At 39.8% G+C, this 23392-nt stretch overlaps 1 protein-coding gene across 1 annotated transcript in view; it reads right to left on the bottom strand.

The window, feature by feature from the left end:
* Positions 1-10327: 10327 nt before the first annotated feature.
* Positions 10328-23392, bottom strand: part of LOC109928319 (extracellular sulfatase Sulf-2-like) — a 299004-nt gene continuing 285939 nt past the window's right edge. Inside the window, exons 16-18 of the mRNA XM_048608567.1 lie at positions 22756-22789; positions 18937-18990; positions 10328-14287 (exon numbers count right to left, since the gene is read on the bottom strand). Of these exons, the coding sequence (XP_048464524.1) occupies positions 14257-14287; positions 18937-18990; positions 22756-22789 (119 nt within the window). The 3' untranslated portion in view covers positions 10328-14256. The remainder of the gene's footprint in view (positions 14288-18936; positions 18991-22755; positions 22790-23392) is intronic.

Below are 23392 nucleotides of genomic sequence, written 5' to 3'. Positions count from 1 at the left end.
AAAAACCCTTCTTGAGTAAGCTGCACAGCTGGGGCTTTCCTGCCTGCTTCCCTTCTTCTGGCTGTTGGTCACCGTTCCAGCCTTGACTGCATTTCTTTGTACTGTAGGGTCACTCTGCTAATGCACCAAACTCTCAGTCCCATAGAAACACTTTGACCCTCCAGTCGACAAGCTCCAAAACGTAGTGCTCAAGCTGATGAAAACAGTCTCATTAGCTTTATGTTGAACAAGATTTGTTAAACAATACATCCTGCTGAAGTTTGAAGCGTATCAGTGTTATTTTCCAAACATCTTTGTGATACGGTTTCTTGCCCTAGTCCAACTTAACCTAATTCCAGGAAGATGTTGAATTCAGCCCTGCACTAAATAAAACCTTCTTATAATAGGGTTCTGGCTTCACATGATATTTGGGCCCATGAATTACTATGGTATGAAATTCATCTCACTGAAAACAACTGTTCCTGAACCTGGTTTCTTTGGCGTGAGTAAGGCAGACTTGGGCATGCATGATTAATCATCTTTAACAAATATTCCAAGCAAGTGGGCTACAGATTTATGGAGACTTCAAGTTGATGTCACGTTTTCACTAAGTATAATTGCAAGTTTTCATTCACCAACGTATAATTTTGAGTTAGAAAATTTATTGTTTATATGGTACAGCCTTGATTTCAGAAGTGTTATTAATATCATATGCTTCCAAGACATGGGACAGGTCAGTAACAAATTTAATGCTCACAGTGGCTTCTAGCCATAATAATGCTACTAGTTTGTGGGCAGCATTTCTGAAAACTCATCCCATCCTGTTCTACATCCCCATTTCTGGGGGGTGTAAATTCTCTTTTAAAAAAAAAAGGGAAGCTTTGTTCTGTAGGTATTTGCAGTGTCCAAAAAATTGCTACAAAGCATAAAAAAATGTTGTCTTATAGATTGTTTCACCAACACCAACTATTTATTTCCATCTATCAAGGCAAGTTCTATAGATTCCTTTATTCTTGTTACCTTTGTCTTGTAGGGTTATCGGTTTTGTGCAGACATGAAAACAGTTGCATGTTTACTGATACATGCTGTGCCTCCTGTTACCATGAACCCTGCTCCTCCCACAGACTCAAGTCTGCATAATTCTACCCTCATGGATTATATCAACCATGTGGTCTGGGGGTGTTGTGTGGCTGTACTGCACTCTTGAGGTTGCCCTATTTAGCGAGGTATCCTCATTCCTTTTTGGAGAATGATTATTGTTTGACTCTTGGGAGTTCTTTTAAACTGTATGTTTAAATTCTAACTGTCTCAATATCACATGACTTAATATCAGAGTTGGATCATCATGGGAGATAGTAGAGAGAAGCAATGCTGAGGGAGAGATTGGTATCAGCATACATGTAGAACCTAGCACTACTTCTGGATGATGTTGCAGCATGTAGTTGAGAAATAGCAGGGGTATCAAGGATTGATCCTTGGGGAATTTAAGATACTAGTGCGGCAACACCAAGAGTAATTATTATAGGTCACTGTCAGCTGACTTGAAGGGGAGAAACATTAACTAACAGGAGTACCAGCAGGGGAAGTTGGGAATCAGAATCAGCAGTTTAATGGGAATAGGTCCAAGGAGCAGGGAAGGAGTCTCCCAAACAAGTGGAGCTCAGTAGCCAAGAGCAGAGATTCAAGAGAAATTAGAAGAAGGTGCAACAGTAACCCGAGCTAGATAGATGAAGTTTGAACAAGTCAAAGGGAAGGAAACAGCGGAGGCAGATGAGAGAATGATGGTAATCTTAGTTATGATGTAGATTACTCATATAGGTACTGTTTCAGGAAGTCAGTCGTTAATTTTCAAATTAAGAAAATGTTAAATTTATCACGATTTTAATAGTAATCTACAAAGCAATTAGTTAAACCAAAACTATGGGTGCTATCTATACATGTAAAATGACTATACACTTAGTTGTAAGTTTGTACATTTATGATTTTTATAGTTAGCACACACCAGATTTTCTACAGTACGGTAACGGATTAATTTGGAACACGAAGTTTAGCATTGAACTGCATTAGCTTTATTGTCACATGTACTCATGAGGACAGTGAAAAGTTTACAAGTCACCACTTATTGCACCATCTTTGGTAGGCAATGGCCTAGTGGTATTATTGCTAGACTATTAATCCAGAAACCCAGCTGATGTTCTGGGGAAACCCGGGTTCGAATCCCACCATGGCAGATGGTGGAATTGGAATTCAAAACAAAAGTCTGGAATTAAGAATCTACTGATCACCATGAAATCATTGCCGATTGTCAGAAAAACCCATCTGGTTCACTAATGTCCTTCAGGAGAGGAAATCTGCCACCCTTACCTGGTCTGGCCTACATGTGACTCCAGACCCACAACAATGTGGTTGACTCTGAAATGGCCTAGCAAGCCATTCAGTTGTACCAATCACTACAAAGACTCAAAGAAATGAAACTGGACAGATCACCCTGCACCGGAAAAGACAAGGGCAGAAACAGCCCTGTCGACCATTAATATCTGGGGTTAGTACCAAAATTGCTGTCTCAAGATGAGTCAAGCAACAGCCTGACATAGTCATACTCACAGAATCATACCTTTATAGACAATGTCCCACATACCACTGTCACCATCCCTGGATAAATCCTGTCTCACTGGCAGGACAGACCCAGCAGAGGGGGCGGCACAGTAGTATACAGTGGGGACAGAGTTGCTCTAGGTAGTCCTCAACATTGACTCCGGACTCCATGAAGTCTCATGGCTTCAAATTAAACATGGGCATGGAAATCTCCTGCTGATTAGCACATACTGTCCTCCCTCAGGTGATGAATCAGCTCTCCTCAATGTTGAGCAACACTTGGAGGAAGCATAGAGGAAGGCGAGGGCACAAAATGAACTCTGGGTGGGGGATTTCAATGTCCACCACCAAGAGTGGGTCGGCAGCAGTACTACTGATCGAGCTGGTTGGGTCCTAAAGGACATAGCTGCTAGACTGGGTCTGTGGCAGGTGGTAAGGGAACCAACAAAAGGGAAAAACATACTTGACCTCATCCTTACTAATCTGTCTGCTGCAGTGGCATCTGTCCATGACAGTATCGGTAAGAGTGACCATCGCACAGTCCTTGTGGAGACGAAGTCCCGCCTTCACATTGAGAACACCTCCATCATGTTGTGTGGCACCTTCCCCGTGCTAAATGGAACAGACTTTGCACAGATCTAGCAACTCAAGACCGGGCATCCATGAGGTGCTGTGGGCCATCAACAGCAGCAGAATCATATTCCAGCACAATCTGTAACCTCATGGCCCAGCATATCCCCAACTCAACCATTACCATCAAGCCAGGGGATCAACCCTGGTTCAATGGAGAGTGCAGGAGGACATGCCAGGAGCAGCACCAGGCATACCTGAAGATGAGGTGTCAACCTGGTGAAGCCACCAAAAAGGACTACTTGCATGCCAAACAGCAAAAGCAGCAAGTGATAGACAGAGCTAAGCGATCCCACAACTAACAGATCAGATCTAAGCTCTGCAGTCCTGCCACATCCAGTTGTGAATGGTGATGGACAATTAAACAACTCACTGGAGGAGGCGGCTCCACAAATATTCCCACCCTCAATGATGGAAGAGCCCAGCACATCAGTGCAAAAGATAAGGCTGAAGCATTCGCAGCAATCTTCAGCCAGAAGTGCCGAGTGGACGATCCATCTCAGCCTCCTCCAGTGGTCCCCAGCATTACAGGTACCAGTCTTCAGCCAATTCGATTCACTCCATGTGATATCAAGAAATGGTTGGAGACGCTGGATACTGCAAAGGCTATGGGCCCTGACAACATTCCGCAATAGTACTGAAGACTTGTGGTCCAGAACTTGCCACTCCATTAGCCAAGCTGTTCCAGTACAGTTACAACACTGGTATCTATCAGACAATGTGGAAAATTGCCCAAGTATGTCCTGTACATAAAAAGCAGGACAAATCCAACCCGACCAATTACTGCCCCATCAGTCTCCTCTCGATCATCAGTAAAGTGATGGAAGGTGTCAACAGTGCTATCAAGCAGCACCTGCTCAGAAATAACCTGCTCAGTGACGCCCAGTTTGGGTTCTGCCAGGGCCACTCAGCTCCAGACCTCATTATAGCTTTGGTTCAAACATGGACCAAAGAGCTAAATTCCAGAGGTGAGGTGAGAATGACAGCCCTTGACATCATGGCTGCACTTGACTGAGTGTGGCATCAAAGAGCCCTAGCAAAACTGGAATCAGTGGGTATTAGGGGGCAAACTCTCTGGTGGCTAGAGTCATACCTGACACATAGGAAGATGGTCGTGGTTGTGGGAGGTCAATCATCTCAGCTCCAGGATATCTCCGCACGAGTTCCTCAAGGTAGTGTCCTAGGCCCAACCATCTTCAGCTGCTGCATCAATGACCTTCCCTCCACCATAAGGTCAGAGGTGGGATGTTTGCCAATGATTGCACAATGTTCAGCACCATTCATGACTCCTCAGATACTGAAGCAGTCCATGTTCACATGCAACAAGATCTGGACAATATCCAGGCTTGGGCTCACAAGTGGCAAGTGACATTTGCGCCACACAAATGCCTGGCTATGACCATCACATATAAGAGACAATCTAACCACCATCCCTTTACAATCAAATTGTGTTACCATCACTGAATTCCCCCACTATCAACATCCGGTTGTTACCATTGACCAGAAACTTAACTGGACTCACCACATTAACAGAGTGGCTACAACAGCAGGCCAGAAGCTGGGAATACTATAGCGAGTCACTCATCTCCTGACTCCTCAAAGCCTGTCCGCCATCTACAAAGCACAAGTCAGGAGTGTGATGGAATACTCCCCACTTGCCTAGACGAGTGCAGCCGCAACAACATTCAAGAAGCTTGACACCATCAAGCACAAAGCAGCCCGCTTGATTGGCATTACATCCACAAGCATTCACTCCCTCCAGCACCGATGCTCAGTAGCAGCAGTGTGTACTATCTACAAGATGCACTGCAGAAATTCACCAAAGATCCTCAGACAGCACTTTCCAAACTCACGACTACTTCCATCTAGAAGGACAAGGGCAGCAGATATATGGGAACACCAGCACCTCCAAGTTCCTTTCCAAGTCACTCACCATCCTGACTTGGAAATATATCGCCGTTCCTTCACTGTCACTGGGTCAAAATCCTGGAATTCCATCCCCAGTAGCATTGTGGGTCAACCCACAACAAGAGGAATGCAGTGGTTCAAGAAGGCAGCTCACCACCATCTTCTCAAGGTCAACTAGGGATGGGCAAGAAATGCTGACCAGCCAGTGATGCCCACATGCCACAAAATGAATAAAAAAAAACCTACGTACAGAATTTTGGATCTATGCCAATCATATCAGAATTATCAATCTGAATCATATTGCTTGCAGAAAATCTCTATGTTTCCTTCACGATAAGAGTATGCATCAAGTAGTGTCTTTAAAACCATGCAATCTTGCAACAGTGGGGCCACCTGATGGTTAATGTAGGAAATGGATATAAAAAATTACAATATTTACCTTGATTCCAAAGATTTATTCAGCTTGTGTGCTGTTTTGCACCAGGCTTGCACCAATCTGCCTAAAAAAAGATTAAAACTTGGCACTGATTGCCTAATGTTGCAATGATTGAGCTGACACAATGGATGTTTGTGGTGATGATTTGGAAATGACGTTTTGTAATGCATCTTGCTTGTGCAAGTAGATTTTGGTACAATCTGAGTAGGAGAAGTATGTATATTTACTGTTAGTGTAGTACCACCATGACAGATCATCTCCAATTAACACATAAATGCTTGATCTTAATTTAATGACATTCCATTGTTTGGTATTGAGCCATTACAAGAAATCCTTTTCCTAATAATGTGGACTTCCATTTTTATCTCCCAATTCTGAAACAAAATATTTATTTCAAATTTATAGTGACCTGTTGATCAGATGAAGGAAATACTGAACTGTGATTTCGCCACCCCAACCTAGCCACCATGTACCAGAAGCAGAAACTTCAATGTGTAGGTTTGTGCATAGGACCAAAACATATTTGCAAAATGTGGACAAATCAAGAATTACCTGAGCTGGAGTCCACTTGAGAAAAATAAATTCTAGTCAGATAACTGGGTGGTAGAATAGGTTAGGCTTATCTTAGGTTTGCAGTTTGTAACTAGCCAACACTGTAGAAACTGGAAGTCTCCTCTGAAGGTTGCACAATTTTAATGTGAAACAAAGCGAAGTAACTAACGCTGAATCGATGTGAAAGATCCTTCAGCAATAAACTGATAAACAACTATAGACATCCTGGTGTGAAAATGAAAGTCAAATCACTCAGCATGGACTCTTTTTGAAATTAAACCTATAGCAGTTTATTGATCCGTGTGTAGGAGACAGTTGTACTCCAGTTGTACAGGATTGTAGAGTTACTTTTGCCATCAGAAACAGTCAGTGCCCAGGATGAGGGCATCGCTGGCTAGGCAAGCGTTTATTGTCTATCCCTAATTGCCTTTGGAGAACAGTCAAAGCCAAATTCCAAACTATCATTCACAGAAGTAAATGAGAGAATGAACCTTAGGCAACAGGTCAGGAAGACAAAGATCCTCTACCAGTCCACCCCCAATGCACAACAGTACCCTCCAACTATCAAGTTCCACTTTACTTGGCAAGCCAATAGAAAGCATGGATCAATCCTCATACCTTGGAATCTTTTTCAGCAAGGAAAGACATAGGCGATGAAACTCAACATTGCCTTCAGTGTGTCAGCATAGCTTTTGACCATCAAAGGAGCAAAAATTTGGTGACAAAGACCTCAAACCTGAAACCAAGCTCATGGCTTACAGGGAGACAGTGTTACAGCCATCCTATATGTAACAGAGACATAGACAAAATACAGCACATACTTCAAATTCCATTAAAATATCATCAGTAATCCCATTGCAAAATCCTGCAAATCTGCTGGCAGTATAGGTGGCTCTAACATCAACGCTCTCTCTCAGGCCAACATATTCAATATTATGGCACTGGTTATAGTCAATCAGCTGATTACAGTGGGCCATTTTGTCTGCAGTAATGACAAGACCTCCAAAACAAGGTCTCTACTCCAAGCTTTGTCATGGTAAGCAATTACCAGAAGGGCAGTATAAACACAAGGATTCACTCAAATCCTCCCTGAAAATTGCAAAATCTCTATCAATTCTTAGCAATCTCCAGCCCAATACCAATCAAATCAGAGAAGCAGCATCTGTGAAGGGGCCAACTGTTCTGAGCAACTCCAAAAGGCCCAGATAGAGGCTAAGCATGAATGACAGGAGGGTCTGTACACCCAAGCATCCCATGCACGCCTACCAGTGAACAGAATCTGACTGGAGTAGAAAAAAACCTTGATCCTGAGGGATTGCCTAAAAGAAAGTTGTCTCAGAGAGAGGGGGAGAGAATCAACGTCTTGTGAATTTTCAGAAGTTGCTTAAAGGAAATGCTTGCAAACTCATCATTTGAGTAAGAACTTGCAGAAACTTCCTTGCGGACATGTACATAGTATTCACATGGAAAGTTTACTAAGAATGTTGCTAAATCAACCTGCCAAACTATATTTAGTTTAATTCTAATTTTAAGAATAAACTGTCTAACATGGAAATCACCATTATTTACATCTCTCAGCATCCTGAAGAATATTTACAAGATGGAGGATTCTTTTTTAAACTAGAAAATGAGTTTAAGAAGTTTCCTGCTGGATCCTCTTTTTCAATGATATAAAAAGAAACAATCCAGTGACATTTTAGATTCACCAGAGTGTCTCTGTCAGTAAAAGGTACTGCTGCTGCAATGTTGCAATGATTGTTCTTAACTGGCTTCTAGGTATCTTACTGGATTCTGTAGCTTTCTACTGGGGGACTAAAGTTAAATGCTGTTTTAAATATTGATAGATAATATTATTTAATCTAACAAAGGAACTCAGATTTTTCTATTAGAAATAAGATTATACTTTGTCTCTATAAAGCTATCAATGCTCTGATTGTCTTCCTTTCAATTGATAAACGTATACATGATATATTGCCTACATACTTTTCTGAATCTAAAACTCAAGGTGCCATTTTCAAACGCACAACACTGAATAGGTAGATTGTTAAGAAGCTATGTCCACACCCTTACAGATCTCCAGCTTGTTATAATCTGGTTAAAAGTTGTTTAAAAGGCAATGTGGGGGACAGTAATATTTTCAGCTAGTTCTTTACCTTCAGGGAGAATTAGATCACCTCTTCAGGCCCATGCATGCATCTGTAAGATCAGTCTTTCTCAAATTGAGAGGGATCATTCGAGAAGTACACCTGTTTCAAAATAGTCCCAAAGTTAAAAGATTATAATGAACTTCACCTCCACTCAAAATCTCTTCATAAGTTTACATTTGTAAACTTTCTAATTTTATCCTCATCAGCATTTTATTTGACTTCTATTTATAATTCTTACATGAGACTATAAACACAGATACAATGCATTAGTTTAAGTCTGCAGTGCTGATTTAAAATCCACTGTGAAACTGATTGGAGTATACATTTGGTCTTCGGGGAGAAGTACTGATCAGGATAGTTGCATAGATAGAATTGCTGGAAAAATATTCTTAAAATTTGCTTGCATCAGTAATTCTGAATCTTGAGTCCCATTTCTGACAGCATATTTGCTGACACACAAAGCTTCCTGCAAGCAGATAGATTACATCTATACATCTTGGCCTATCATTTTTTAAAATACTTCAAAGTATGCTCTTTACCAAAAATAATTATAGTTGATTTGCAGTTAGCTATTTCACCCTCTGGGTTCCAAAGTTCATAGCAGGAATCTCTCTATCCTGTAAAATGACAAGTTTGCAGAACACAGAGTTTAACTGCATCTTGATCAAAGTTTCACCTCCTGCCTCACTGTTCTCTCCTTACCAGCTCTCTATGTGGGCTTTCAGGTCAGTGTCAACTATTTTTACTTCTATTCATTATCGTTACCATTATCTATCCTGTTCTGCATCTCTATTTCATTCTTTCCCAGGAAAGAAAAACTACTGCACCCTTGAGTTTTCTACGGTCAAATTGTGCTTAAAATGATTTGTTATTTATCAACATAAACATACAAAGCTGAATTGTGCATCAATTGCTGTTATTACATGCAGAGACTTATAGCCTTTAGCACTAAAGTTTCTGATTTGGATACAATCTATACTCTGACACAAAGGGTGGCATCTTATATTCCCCCCACCCCATGCAAATAGCTTAAGATGTCCCAGAAGCTGCCTCTAGATCAAAGGCATTGTGATTGATCAAGGAGGGCAGCTTGGGAAAGAGGAGTGGGTTTCCTCAGAGCCACTACTCCTCTTGCTGCCGCCCCCAGCATACCCTTTCCCCACGATAAACAACCTGTGCAGCACTTCCTGTCATCATTTACCCCTAACCTGTATTGCTCTGTGATCACAATCCACTGGAATGGCATATTTATCACCTCTACAGAAACACTGCTGCAAAAAATAACCTGCTGACAAATCTTTGCGATGTGGGCGTCCTGCTCCTTGGGTCCTGACCCCATAAAAAGCCTCCTGGTCACCAACCGGTCAACATAGTGAGCTTTCCAAGGAGGAGGTAGCATGGGTCCCTTGCATGCTCAATAAGCAGTGGTGGAGGTCCTGTTGCCTGTGTAAGAATGCTAAAAAAATCTTCCTTAAACCAAAGCAAATATTCCTTAGTATATTTGAGTGACAACATCATACCTCCAAAATGTATTTATCACAAGAAAAAGAATAAATTTTAAAATTAGATACTCTAGTCCACCACATTTGTCTGTCTGGATTTTGATTAAACATTTATTTTAAAGCCATGTTGGCTTTAAAAATGTCAACACAATCATTTAGTGGCTTCACTTGTGTACAGTAATCAGTGTTTCCAAATTTAAATAAATACTTAAAAGCTTTAAAGTCCTTGCATCTCATACTTTTAGCTCAAATTTATGACCCTCCTTGAAGAGTCATAAATGGGTATAATTATCGGAAGCTCTCCATAATAATTAATTCAATCCAAAATAATGGCTAGTTTTGTGGGTGGAGGGAGTTTCCAGCATAAAGTCTCAAAGTTCAAAAACAATTTGTACTTGAAAATAACTAATCTTTTGCATGGTTGATGATTCTTCAGACAATTGCGCATGGAAGTACCAGTGGAACCTAGCAGAAACTCTACCTCATAATGCGTAGGATTGCATAGTGTCAAACGATGCTTTGGAACATGATAAGGCACTTTTTAAACACAGGTACAGATTTCAAAAGTGTAAAGTGAATAACTGAATAGGCAATGATTTATTTTTGAGTCATTGGTCATTGTTTATTCTTTAAATCTAGCACCTTAAAATGTATTTCTTGGAAAATAATGTTAGTTCCCATAAAAAAGAAACTTGGTCAATGATGTCCATTCTATACTCTCAAATTCTGGTGTAACATCTTTGCATTTGATTTATTTTGCAGTGCCTCGTTTACTAATGTTCCTGAAATCATCATTTTGCTAGCTGAAGTGTTTATCTCATTCAGGTAGCATTCAGAACCACTACAAATAAGCACCACAGAGAGGTGTCGAGTGGGTATCAAACATGAAGAAAGACAGGTAGACCAAGTCACTGAAACAAGTGAATACATTTATAATACTTGAGCTGAAAGTGGAAACTTTAATCAAATATTGTATCCTTGAGATTCAAAGGCTCATGCCCATCAAAGATGCTATGCTAAGATGAGTTGTCACTGGTTCTGAATGCCTGCCTGCGTGCTGCACATTCCACCACTTTGTAATTGAGTTTTGAGCTCAATATTTCAACTTTTAATCTCAAAAGTGGTGCAGTCCTCTGCATCAGTCAAAAACAAAAGCAGATTGCAATTTTGTTTTAAAAAGTTTAAGAATGCGAAGAACCAAGAAATATTTTGGGTTATTCACATCTCTAATCTACATTAGCAAATGTACAGAAAATTATTTTATAAAGATTACATGATATACAAGATACACAGAACACAGAAACTGTTTAATCCTCAGGAGTTAATATGAAGGAGGAATAACAAGAAATACCGAACAAGGAAAGAGAAAAATAGTAGTAAAAAAAACTCATTCAAATTGATGCTAGAATTTGTCCTTAATCTTAGTTGCGCTGAACACTACACAAATACACAGATTTGACAAACAAAAGTACTGGAATACTGTGAACAGAAATGCATTTTAAGACTTGAATGCTTAAAGGCTATAGACAAATATTTCTTAAACACAGTAAAATTTTAATAACATCTTTAACAAAGTATTCAGTCTTGTAGCTGACATCTGTAATAGGATTTGATTTTATCAGTGCTAAAGTGACAGTCAGTTTTAACACTACTGCAGGAAAATTACAGTTACAAATCAAATATTCAATTCTTGGCTGAAATATTTGTAAGAATTAATATATCATTAATACTCAAGCTTAGCTAGACAGACACTGGTAATGACAACAATTAATTTGCAACAAACTTCCTCAAAAATCATTTTGCATCCATTAAAAAAAAGTCGAGATAAATGTTTGTAATATATTGTAGGGTAAATTCAGTAATTGCTGTTCCAACAGGGACCAACACAGATAGGCACTGTGGGTTGGGGAGCTACAATATTTTAGCTCCACACTTCACCCTTGCTCTTTGAAAGGTCATGTTATAGATTGGAGCAGAGATTATTCAATTTACTCGAATCATTTATTTATAATGTATCCCCGTAGAAACTATTTGAATGACTTATTTTTAAAAATCTCAAACAACTTTACCATTAGTGCACATCTACTAACTAGGTACATGATAAAAAGAAAATAACTCTTTACAATCTGGACTGATCAGCCAATAGGAATAATACACTTCCTCATACAATACATATCAGAAAATGTTCTTCTTAAAGAATCAAGTACTTTACTTTGAAGTAAGTAAGTTGTAAAAACAGGTCAAAAATAGCATTGTGTTTCAGTTTGGAGAGAATCATTAAAACCAAACTTTTAATTAGTTTTCTGGAATAGATTTTATTTTCTTCATCATTAGAGCGTTTTTTTTTGGCAGATGGACCATTATATTTAGCCTGACCAAATCTCTTACTGACCTGATATTTATCTCAGATTAAGCTGCAAATCTCAAACATAAATACTGTAGAGGTGGAAGTCTGAAATAAAAGCAGACTATGCAGAAAATACTCTGCCAGCCTGGCAAATCTGTGGAGAAATCAACAGAGTTAATTTTTCGTGTCTGTGACTTTTCATCAGAACTGGTAACGGTTAGAAACATAAAAAGGTTTTGAGCAGGAAAAGAGGGGGAGGCTGGAGAGGAGAATAAATGGACTGGTTTGTTGATTCCAAAAGATATTAAACTGCTTGATTAAAAAAATGAATTGGTGACGTTGTGCTGAGCTTCACTGGAACACTGCAGGAAGCCAACAACAGGTTGGTCAGATTGGAAGCAAGATGGAGAATGTAAACAGCAGGAGGCTGCAAGGTCCAGGCCAAGCTTATGAGCTGAATGCATGAGTCTCCACAAAGTAGTCACCCATTCTAAGCTTGGATTTCCCATGTGGAGGACAGCGAATTCAGTATACCTGACTGAAAGTTCAAGTGAAATACTATTTAATCTGGAAAGAGAACTCGAGGCCTTAGACAGTGAGAAAGTTAGGGGTAAAAAGGCAATTGTTGCATCTCCTGTGCTTGCGTGAAGGGCAGCAGTGTTTGGCAAAAACTGAGGATTGAACTAGGACATCACAGAAGAAACTGCTCCTTTGGATTGCTAAAAGGGGAGGAGGAGAGGCTTTTGGCTGTGGCAGCAGGATTGAAGTAGAGGAAGAGGCAGAGAATGGTCCAGTGAAAATGGCAGTTGCTTGGCTTAAAGGTGAAAATAAGGGGAGCCCTTGAAGGGAAGAGAAGGATTGAAAAAACAAAATTGTTTAAAACACAATGGACATGGTGGAGGGTTCTATCAATCCAGGTTGTGGGATGGAGGGGTGGGGGTGGGCATGGAGAATTGCAGCAAATCTTTGATTGAGGAAAAAAAACCCATCAGAAATGTCAGTATAGAAGGTTGCATTTTTGGAACAGATGCAAATTATTTTATTACTCAATTAAGGATTTATTTTAAACTCATTTTGTTGTGCTGAAATTAAGACAATTTTAAAAAGGTAATTTCAGAACCTGATTTCAGTGAGTTTTAAAACAGTCTCAATCAGTCTGCCAGCTGGAGTCATGAAATTGAACAAATCAGCACGAAAAAAGATTTTAAAATGCATCAATAATTGGTGAATCAAACGGTGAAGTTTTAATGATGACTCTTTCTTCCTGATATTACTGTATGTAGCTGGGCATTCCTGTTTGCATCGACTCAAATTCTAAATCACTCTAATAAACTTCATTGATGGGCATAAAAGTTGTAAGTATTTACAAGATATAATTCTAAGTATTGTACAGAAGCTGGTCTTTCTTAACCTGTGCATCTCAAAGCTGTCTAGAAATAATAATGGCAGAGGCCGACAGATATGCAAGTGCTCAAACCAAGCAGATTCCTCAAAATGGGGCTGACAGTTGATAAAACCATTATTAACAATTTGAATATTCACTTCTTTTTCACTTCAAACAAACCCTTTTTCTAGAAGGTCTTCACCAATCAATTCATTCCTTCTATTTGCATGCTTATACATTTATTTCCCTTGCATTGATTTTGACCTCTGTTCCGGTCTTACAAACTTTCTTTCACCTCACTTTATTTTCCAAAATCATTGGCAGTGGTTGATTCTTGCATGGGTTCTTTGTCAACAAATTTATAGCTGCATTGGTAATGGAAACATCTTGAAATCAAGGTGCTTTACCAAAAAATAAACACCACCTTCTTCCTTTGCTCCTGTAGAATCAGCCAGTTCCCATAATTCAAGAGAGCTGCGTTCCAAAATGATGGCTTGTGAACAAAGTGAGGCATTACTTTGAGTTACAGCAGATAGTCTAGCAACCAGTGATAGAGGCATTCCACCTTCACTTACATAAGTGATCCTTGACAGTTTACTGATCTATTAAAATTTCCCAACAGTGCAAACATTCTACCTACATCAGCCCCTTAGTTTATTCAGTCTTCAAGGCTAAAATTGAAATTCAGTTGATAAAGGTATAGGTTTTCACCCTGTCTGTATAAAGTTTCAAGTTGTTGCCAGTTGATGCTGAAGGAGTCAGCTTTTTTCAGGAGGCTAGCCTTCCCAGCCTTCCCAAAGTTGTCCTCTGAAATTAAACACAAAACAGGCTCAAAAAAAAAGTACAGATGGGTTTTAACACAAGTTGACCTTTATATGTAACATGGAAAAGAATTGTTGCGTTGATGCTGATGACATCTCGAGACACAGTATTTCACAAAGTCTAATTAAGTAAGGGGCTGCTGTGTATGGACAAAGGAAAGATGATTTATATTGGGACACAATGGCCTTGAAACTCCAGTTGGGGTTGGAAACCCTATTTCCAACCCTGATCAGAGAAAAGAAAGCGCATACTTACAGTTTGATGACTTCTACACTGGAAATTCCTGGACAGGAGCCTTCTGTGAAGAAACAATGGAATCCTTTCCAGGAATCATCATAGCCAGCAGGGGAGAACAACAGCATGGGCATCTCGTCCCATTTTATAGCAGTCTGTTTGCAGTATTTCATGTTTCAATGTCCTGCAACACAGCTACCATGGAAGGATATATATGAACAGGTAGGAGGTAGAGAAGGGGTGGGTGAGGAGTTAAGTGCCAGATGCATGAAGGGTGGGTAGGGTGCCAGGTCATAGAAGTGAATGGGTGTTTAGGATAGATCAAGAGATCAGGTCAGAGTGAGAAGGATATTGGATTTAGGGGAGGGTTTTCTGGTCAAGATAGTGATCTTGAGTCAGCGTGGAATGTTGTGTGTCAGACTAGAGTATATGTGCTCATGTTGGATTTGTCGGGTTGCGGGGGTGGGGAGGGGAGATAGTGAGAGAGATGTGTGTGTCTGTGTCTGTGTCTGTGTCCAGGATTCAGTTTAAATAATACCCATGAGTGACAGTCCATTTTTAACCCTCCAAGCGTTAAGCTTAAGCAAGTCAAACCCCTTCAAAATCTCTAACTGTAAAGGGACTTTATCGAAGGCTTCAAACGGAGGTTAATTGCCAGTAGGCATTTTCAATTTCCTGGGCAATTTCTTCAGGGTCAGCTGTGTCAGGATTTCTGCGATAGTTCTGATGGATAGCTCCTGTCTATGCTGCTGTAACAACTATCTGACTATCAGATGTGTTAAGCCCTAGGCCTCATGCTTGCCTTAGCCTGAAGAACATAACGCACAATTCTATTTTAAAGAATAGAAATAACAAACAAGCACAAGAATCCCAACCATGTTCCTCAATTGCTCCAATGATTTTTGGTAGACCATTTTTAATGTTCTAACATTCCACATTTGGGGTAGAGGTCCATCTTATGGCCAAGATGAAAAAACACATGAATACACAATACGGTGTAGGAATAGGCCATATGGTCCATCAAGCCTGTACCACTAATCAATATGATCATTGTTGATCTTTGGATCCAATTTTACTTTCCCATCTGCTCTCCACATCCCTCGATTCTCGAGACCAAAAATATATCCATTCCAAACACAAGTGTGTTCAAAGATGGAGCATCAACAACCCTCAGGGATATCACATGATAGCAGTAACCAAAGTGGCATTGACAATAAGATGGTAAGTGATTCACTGTTTTCACAGTACCGTAGATCTGCTCCTGCCATGTTGCAGACTTCAGAATTTATCCCAATATGGGAGAACTCAAAATGAGAAAAGCAGTGCAAGTTCCAACACAATAAGGCAAGTAAACTAATGAAAGCTTACCCACTTTTCAGTGGCCTCCAGTGATCTCTAGGAACCATTGATTAGGCCACCGTAGACCTTGATAAACTGAGTACAGTATACACTTCAGCTTATGTTTAATTTGATGTCAGGCTCTACCTACAAGGGGTACGTCCTAATTGGTACAGTCCAGGGACTTCTCGTCTGTTCTAGGCAGGCACCTCGGGTATTAGGATGTCACAGACAAATTCTTTGCTAGAGATAATGTCATATATTTCCAAAAAAATTAGAATAGTCAGGGATCAATCACCCCCTCTAAGTTAGATTTGTTACATAAAAACTGAAACAACTGCAGATGCTGTAATTTTTCAGAAACAAAAACAGAAATTGCTAGATAAGCTCAGCAGGTCTGGCAGCATTTGTGAAGAGAAATCAGAATTGAGGAAGGGTCACCGGACTCAAAACGTTAACTCAGATTTCTCTTCACAGATGCTGTTAGAGCTGCTGAGCTTTTCCAGCAATTTCTAGATTTATTACATCTTAAAAATAAAAACTCAAGACAACAAAAACAATGGAGGTGTATTAAGTGTAAATATGGAAGATGATTAGTAAAGGTTGCTACACCAATAGCATTTCAAATAAAAAAGAAGCAAACTCACAAACTTTATAAATGCATGCAGTATTTTAGCAGGCTAACCCAGAAGAAGAGAAATAAAGAATGTTTTGAGATCAGCTTCACTGAGAAATCAGTACTGGTGAAAAGAAAGGTAAAAAAAAAGTTAGAGTGAAACAGTTACTACACATTCTAGAGTATAATGTAAATCAGTATATTTTTGTTTTGAAAACAATGTTTAATTTGATAAAATTCTTCCATGCTGCACATTTCATGTTACACTTTAGTACAAGCTAAGTTAAAAAAAATTGTAGCCCCAAGGACCAAAATGCTTTGGGGCCCTCCATACATAGAACACAGAACAGTACTGAACAGGAACTGCTCTTTGTCCCACCATGTCGGTCCGACCATGATGCCATTCTAAATTAATCCCATCTGCCTGCATTTGGTCAATAATACTCTAGTTTCTGTCTGTTCATGCGTCTGTCAAAATCTCCCTTAAAACATTGCTAAAATATCTGCTTCTACCACCTTCTCTGGCAGCACATACCGGGCACCCCACCCTCTGTGCAAAAAAAATTGCCCCACACATCTCTATTAGAGTTTCTGCCTCACATCTTAATCCTAAATCTCCTAATATTTGTCATTTCCTCCTTGACAAAAATATCCACCCTATCCATGCTCATCATAATTTTATATACTTCTATCAGGTCACCCCTCACTTTATGTTTTGCACAAAATGCATTTGACTGTTTTGCAATGCGAGGCATCAAAACAAACAGCATGGGCGGCACGGTGGCTCAGTGGTTAGCACTGCTGCCTCACAGCACCAGGGACCCAGGTTCGTTTCCACACTTGGGCGACCGTCTGTGTGGAGTTTGCACATTCTCCCCATGTCTGCGTGGGTTTCCTCCCACAGTCCAAAGACGTGCAAGCTAGGTGGATTGGCCATGCTAAATTGCCCATAGTGTCTGGAGGTGGGTCTGGGTGGGATGCTCTGAGGGTCGATGTGGACTTGTTGGGCTGAAGGGCCTGTTTCCACACTGTAGGGAGTCTATGATAGCTGTGGTGAAATGGATGAGGAGATAGCCCTACATAATAGTTACAACAGTAAAGCAAACTGTATCACAGTATATCAAAGAGAATATAACAACTGGATGCAGTTTTTCCATATTGTGCTAAGTTTACCAGGCTGGGCTTCATAGGCCTGTGCATCAATCAATAATCACTATTGTGTAAAACTTTCTCTGATATTCCACAAGTAACACTTAATGATGGATGATATTATTTGGAAATGAAAGAAAAACAGATTTCATCAAATCTACCCAATCACACCTAATTGACTTGCTCCTGGCTGATACTGACTTCTGTTTTTAACATACCTCTCATTATCTATTTGTGCTGTTAACTCTGGTAGACAGTTTTCAGCAGACTTAATCACACTACTTCCCATCTGTAACCAGTTTGACCAGACAAACCACCTTTATTCCCACGTCCCAATATTTTCATAACTAATAAATCAATTTGTTTAAAGACTAAAAACAAAAACAAACCATTTTGTGGGCTCTTTGTCATTTATGTTCAAGATGAATCTTGAATTCATGGAGTCCAAAGAGCACAGATCTAATAGTTGGATGCAGTTTTTCTCTATTATGGAAATTACAGGTCAAAGTTGGAAGTTTGTATACACCTCCCCCCGCAACCCCCAACAACGCCCCAAAAATACTAGCCCACATTTCCTAATTATGGCTGGTTATACTTCCTTTCAATACAGCTAAACTGCATAGTTCCTTTGATCTTCCATTCTGATAATTCAGAGCCTAAAAGCGGACTTTGAAATTCTGTGACTTGTCACTGTGCTTGTACTCATCTCTCCTCATTCCTCCTAAAATGTTTCCCTTCTTTGCAGTAGAAAGCTACACCCCATTGCATCGGTATCTTACCTGAAATTCAGGTGCTCCTGGTAGACATATTTCCACTCTGAATAGGACAAGTGGCTTAATATTGTTTTAAATGGTTCTGCTGGCTACCGTTCTACTTCATGCTAGCTTTTTTATTGGTAGCTGTTTATGGTCAATTATTATTGATCATCTATCAGTAGGTTTCCTATCTATTCAGTTATGAATATGTTGCTGTTCTACATAAATAGGAATTGAGCAAATCAAATGCAATTGTGATGCGTTCAATTTTAGCACTTCAACGTTTGACAGATGTTAAGGCCTATATTTAAAAGAGATAAATTAATTCTTGTGTAAGTAACTGTTTCTTTGAATGGTCTCTACAAGTACATATTTTAAAATTCAGTAAATCTCAAAGTTTTATTAATTTAGTTAAAAAGAGAAAGAAAGTGTTGCAAATGTCCATGCTGATATCAGGCTTTGCATGCAAAAAAAAATTAGCAAGCAATTTGCTGGAACAGCAGAGCTGTAGGCAAATCTGGAGTATTGCTCAGTTAACTCACAGGGACTTGGTGTTTGGTCTCTTCGTTTTGGGCCATTTCCGACGCTGATATTGCCTAGTATTTAAGCAGCAAAGACAAAGCAAAGCTTAGCATCTCAAACGATAAACTCAAAAAGGTGAACAGTCAAGGACGCGGTGATAATATAGCCTTCTTGGTGATACCCCAGACTTGAGATATTAGCTTTTATTCAAGATCTAGATGCAAATTCAACTCTCAGATAAATAATGAATAGAATAAAAACACTTTAAAAATAGAATACTTTCCATACTCACCAATATCTGCCTTTACCTAATGTGTTATCATATCATGTAATCTCAGTTTGATAGCTCCATGCTTAATGCATAAAGGATGCTTACAAATCTGAGATGCAGGCATATTGGAAAACAAGTAGTATGGAGGAGGTGCTTCTTTCAAGAAATAGAATAATCCCAAACTCTCACTTGTGGGTGCAGAAGCATTGTTAATCCATGCGGTAAATTAGTTAATACATTCTCAAAATAGATACAGCAAAGCGTACACATTGAAAATTATATAAAATTATCTAAACAAAATATGAATAAACTACTCATATATGTGCATCACATCATCTGAAAATTTGTTTTAATTTTGAGAAACCTGTATAAATGTTGATTACAATGTAAGGACAACTGTATGATTAACAGTTAATTAATTTGGAAGTTATTCCATAATAAACTAACTGCATGCAATGTCCAATTTTGTGAATGAATTTGATTCTGCTCTGCAACTGACATCCTTACAATTTTAAAACTATGTCTCTTAATATTTTCTTTTACATTTAAGAAAAGTTGGGGGCTGAAGCAAGTCTGAAATGTCTGAAATTTCTGAAGAAGGGTCTAGGCCCCAAACGTCAGCTTTCCTGCTCCTCTGATGCTGCTTGGCCTGCTGTGTTCATCCAGCTCTACACCTTGTTATCTCAGATTCTCCAGAATCTGCAGTTCCCACTATCTCTGAAATGTTTAATTTGTTTTTGTTTGCTACTCATTCGGAAGGTTTATATTTTGCTTGAAGTGTTGAGTTATCTGTCCCGGTATTAATATTAGTTTGTAAAGAATACATTTACAATTAACATGTGTAAAGTAGAAATTTTGTCCCAAGAGATTACTCCTTTTAATTGTGAACTAAAAGAAACTAAACACTTAGTGGATCTTTAATTTGCACTTTGAAGTCACAATCGATTAAAATAATGAGAATTGCAAATATTGGCAAAAAAACTGAGGTGGGTGAGGTAAATTGAAGATGTAGCAGGGTTAAAGAATGGAATGAGCTGTCCCTGATTTTTAGGGCACGTTTAGCAGGTAGAGAGACTGGAGGAGATAACGTCTCATAGAATAGTATTTCTGCCACTCTGTTTTCCTTGTCTTGAAGATTGAGTGGCATCTGTTAAATACATGCAGATTTCCTTTTTCTGATGTTGTGCAATGAGAATGTAATTATAGAGGAAAGTATATGTTTAAAGGGTACATACAAAATTGGGTATCAACATAGAGTCAAGAAAAAGGGACATGGCGTTTAAAGACTGGCAAACCAAGGCTGAGGTTGGCTTCCCGCATCACAGTGTAAATGCCATAGGAGACTCAGGAGGAAAAGTAAAGCAGGTAACTCGGTGATCTTACTGGAGTCAGGGGAACGGGTCTGGCAAAATCTGTAGTTGCGTGTCGGAAAAGGCCTCTGGAGCAGCTTTGTGCCTGAACTAAGAACATGTAGTTTATAACTTCTTTTCTCCTTAGACAAATCATTGGGACTGAGGATGACCAGCAGTTATCGGTCAAGGTGAATAAATATTTCGATGCTGAATCTATAGACTGCCAAGGGTGGGGCAGGCAAATGGGATGCTTGGGTTTTCACATGCTTTTTCTGTTGTTTCCATTTGGCCTCCTGTGCGTCTGTTGGAGATCCTGAATTTGGTTATTACCTTCACAGATGCTTCTTCTCCAGTTTGGGTGACCCTTGGGAGAGATTCCCTTGAGTTGGCGGGAATATTGCTTATTTTCCAGGAGACTTTGAAGATATCATCAAAAGGTTTCCTTTAGCCTCCTAAAAACTGCTTGCTGCAGTGAAGCCCAGAGTGTAGAACTTGTTTTAGGAATCTTGTGCCACACATGGAAGCGATGTGGCCTACTCAATGTAGTTAACCAACGCCTGGGGATGCGGTCCTGCAGACCATGAATGTCGTGCCAGTTTAAGGTTTTTTGTCACCAACAACTCTCCTGCTCAGACAGCTGAAGGCTTCTCTGGCATTGGAGAAAATGTTGAATTACACTTGAAATTCTCATTGGGAGGGGCTCCAGAGATAGGAGAAATTATCCACTATATCCAATGGCCCACTGTCATTCCTGACAGTCGAGGAGCTGTGTTGTAAGGTGGGAGAAGGCTGGTAGATGACCTTTGTCCTCTGAATGGCTTCTGAATTTCTTCAATAATCCTTCTTGAATGCATTGATGATGGTTTGGAACATGGCCTCCCAAGAATATACAATTTACATAACAGTTAAATTACAGATAACTAGGTGTGTGTAGAAAATTTAAATGACTTGATTGATCAACTGGCATCATGCGTAATGCTACTAACTCACATCAGCTAGATTAGAAAGCATAACTAGAGGTATCTGTGGACAAAAACTTGCCATATCCATACAATCTTCCTATTATTTTAATGGCAGTATTACACCAGGTTTAATTCAATGAACAGAAAAATATTGCATTAAACGTTTCCCAGTTGAATTCAATAATCATTTTTCACCTTGTGTTATCAAAAATGTCAAGATCAATTGAGAAGCAAACCATAAACTTCTCAAAATAATTTCATGTCATTTTGAAAGCGTGAACAATGTGTAGTTGTTTCCCACTTATCATAATCAACATTTTAATCTCCAAAACTAGGATAAGTTATTACAAATGACACAAGGTGGGGGGAAGCATTAATTTTATTGACCTGTCAATACAGGAGCCAGTGGAGAGCAACAAACTGGAAATCTAGGGGGGTCTGGATTCTTCTACACATTGTAGAGTTTTTACCCAAGACCTTGTAGAGGCTGGGTCAGATGTCATTGACATGACACTGTGGACTTTTCAGAGGGGAATCAGAGGCCTGGGAGCAGAGCAAAGTCGAGACCAGGCTGCTTGGTGGAAACTGAAGGCTCTGGTGGATTAGAGGCTTAGGTGGTTAGGGACAATGGAGACGAGTTGGGAAGATTGGTGACCTGGGGACACAAGGAGATTGATCACATTCCCCACGCCTTCAAAAGGTCTGTGGGAGAATCAGTGGCCTTGGGGAGAGGGCCCAGGAGCGGTGGAATCTAAGACCTCAGTGGGGATGTTTCAGGCAGATTGACTGGATTTGAAATGGTGTCTAATTTTGTGGGCTGATGAGACAGATGTGCTGGGCCCAGCAGATAAGTAGAAAGGTACTTAGCTTCTGATGCCACAGTCCCTCACTTTAATCTATCTGGTAGATTTTCTCCATATTGTGGAAACATGGCTGTCATGAATTACATTTCAAATAGTGAATTGAAATAAGGCATGAATCCCAATGCAACATTATCAGTACAAACACCAATAGTAGGAGTAGACTGGTTGCCCATTTTCCATTCTGATTCAATTTGAATTAAAAGTAGGCAGGGTTCAAGGAAGCTGGGGTAGGGGTTCAGATTTCTAATACTCCATTCTCCTGATGGGGAGGTGGTTTAATGTCTCCTCAAATACTATAATTTTGATTGAAAACAGGTAGAAATATTTCTTAGTTTAAAAAAATCAAAGCTTCATTAGATGAAAGGAAATAAGATTTATTTTAAAAGGTTACCTGTACTGATTAAAGTTTTCTTCATCTTTTCCTCCTAGACAGGGAAACACCAATTTTTTAGAACAATTAGGAGATCAGTAGGCATATTTAACTTAAAGTTAAGAAACTCCATTTTCGTTCATGCAGGATGAATACAAACAGTTACATTTCACAGCAGTAGCAGGAGGGAGATTGAGGGTGTGGCCTGCTCACTCCCTGGGAATGGAAAGTTTCCATCAGGACTGGAACAAGCCCACCCTACAACAGTTACTCTTTGGGATTTGATGGTGCAGAGTTTGATCTCTGCCCCTCAGCATGAGAATGCCCCACACTCAAGTGCTGCTGTCCAATCAGATGGTGTTCACTAGTAGGCACTGCCAGGGTTGTAAGAAGGGGCATGTTGGAAAATCATTACTGCCCCAGAAAAGCAAATTCGAAGGTTTTAGGGCAGGAAGAGATTCTGCAATGCAGGGAAATGGCAGCAGAGGGGGTGGGGAGTACATGGAATGCAGGGAATGGGGAGGGAAGAGATAGTAGGAACTGCAGATGCTGGAGAATCCGAGACAACAAGGTGCAGGGCTGGATGAACACAGCAGGCCAAGCAGCATCATAGGAGCAGAGAGGCTTACGTTTCGGGCCTCGACCCTTCATCAGAAAA

The sequence above is a fragment of the Rhincodon typus genome, chromosome 19 (genome assembly GCF_021869965.1).
Source record: "Rhincodon typus isolate 14 chromosome 19, sRhiTyp1.1, whole genome shotgun sequence".
Lineage (NCBI taxonomy): Eukaryota > Metazoa > Chordata > Chondrichthyes > Orectolobiformes > Rhincodontidae > Rhincodon > Rhincodon typus.
Note: the sequence above shows the minus strand (reverse complement) of the source record. Positions and strands in the feature narration are given on the sequence as shown.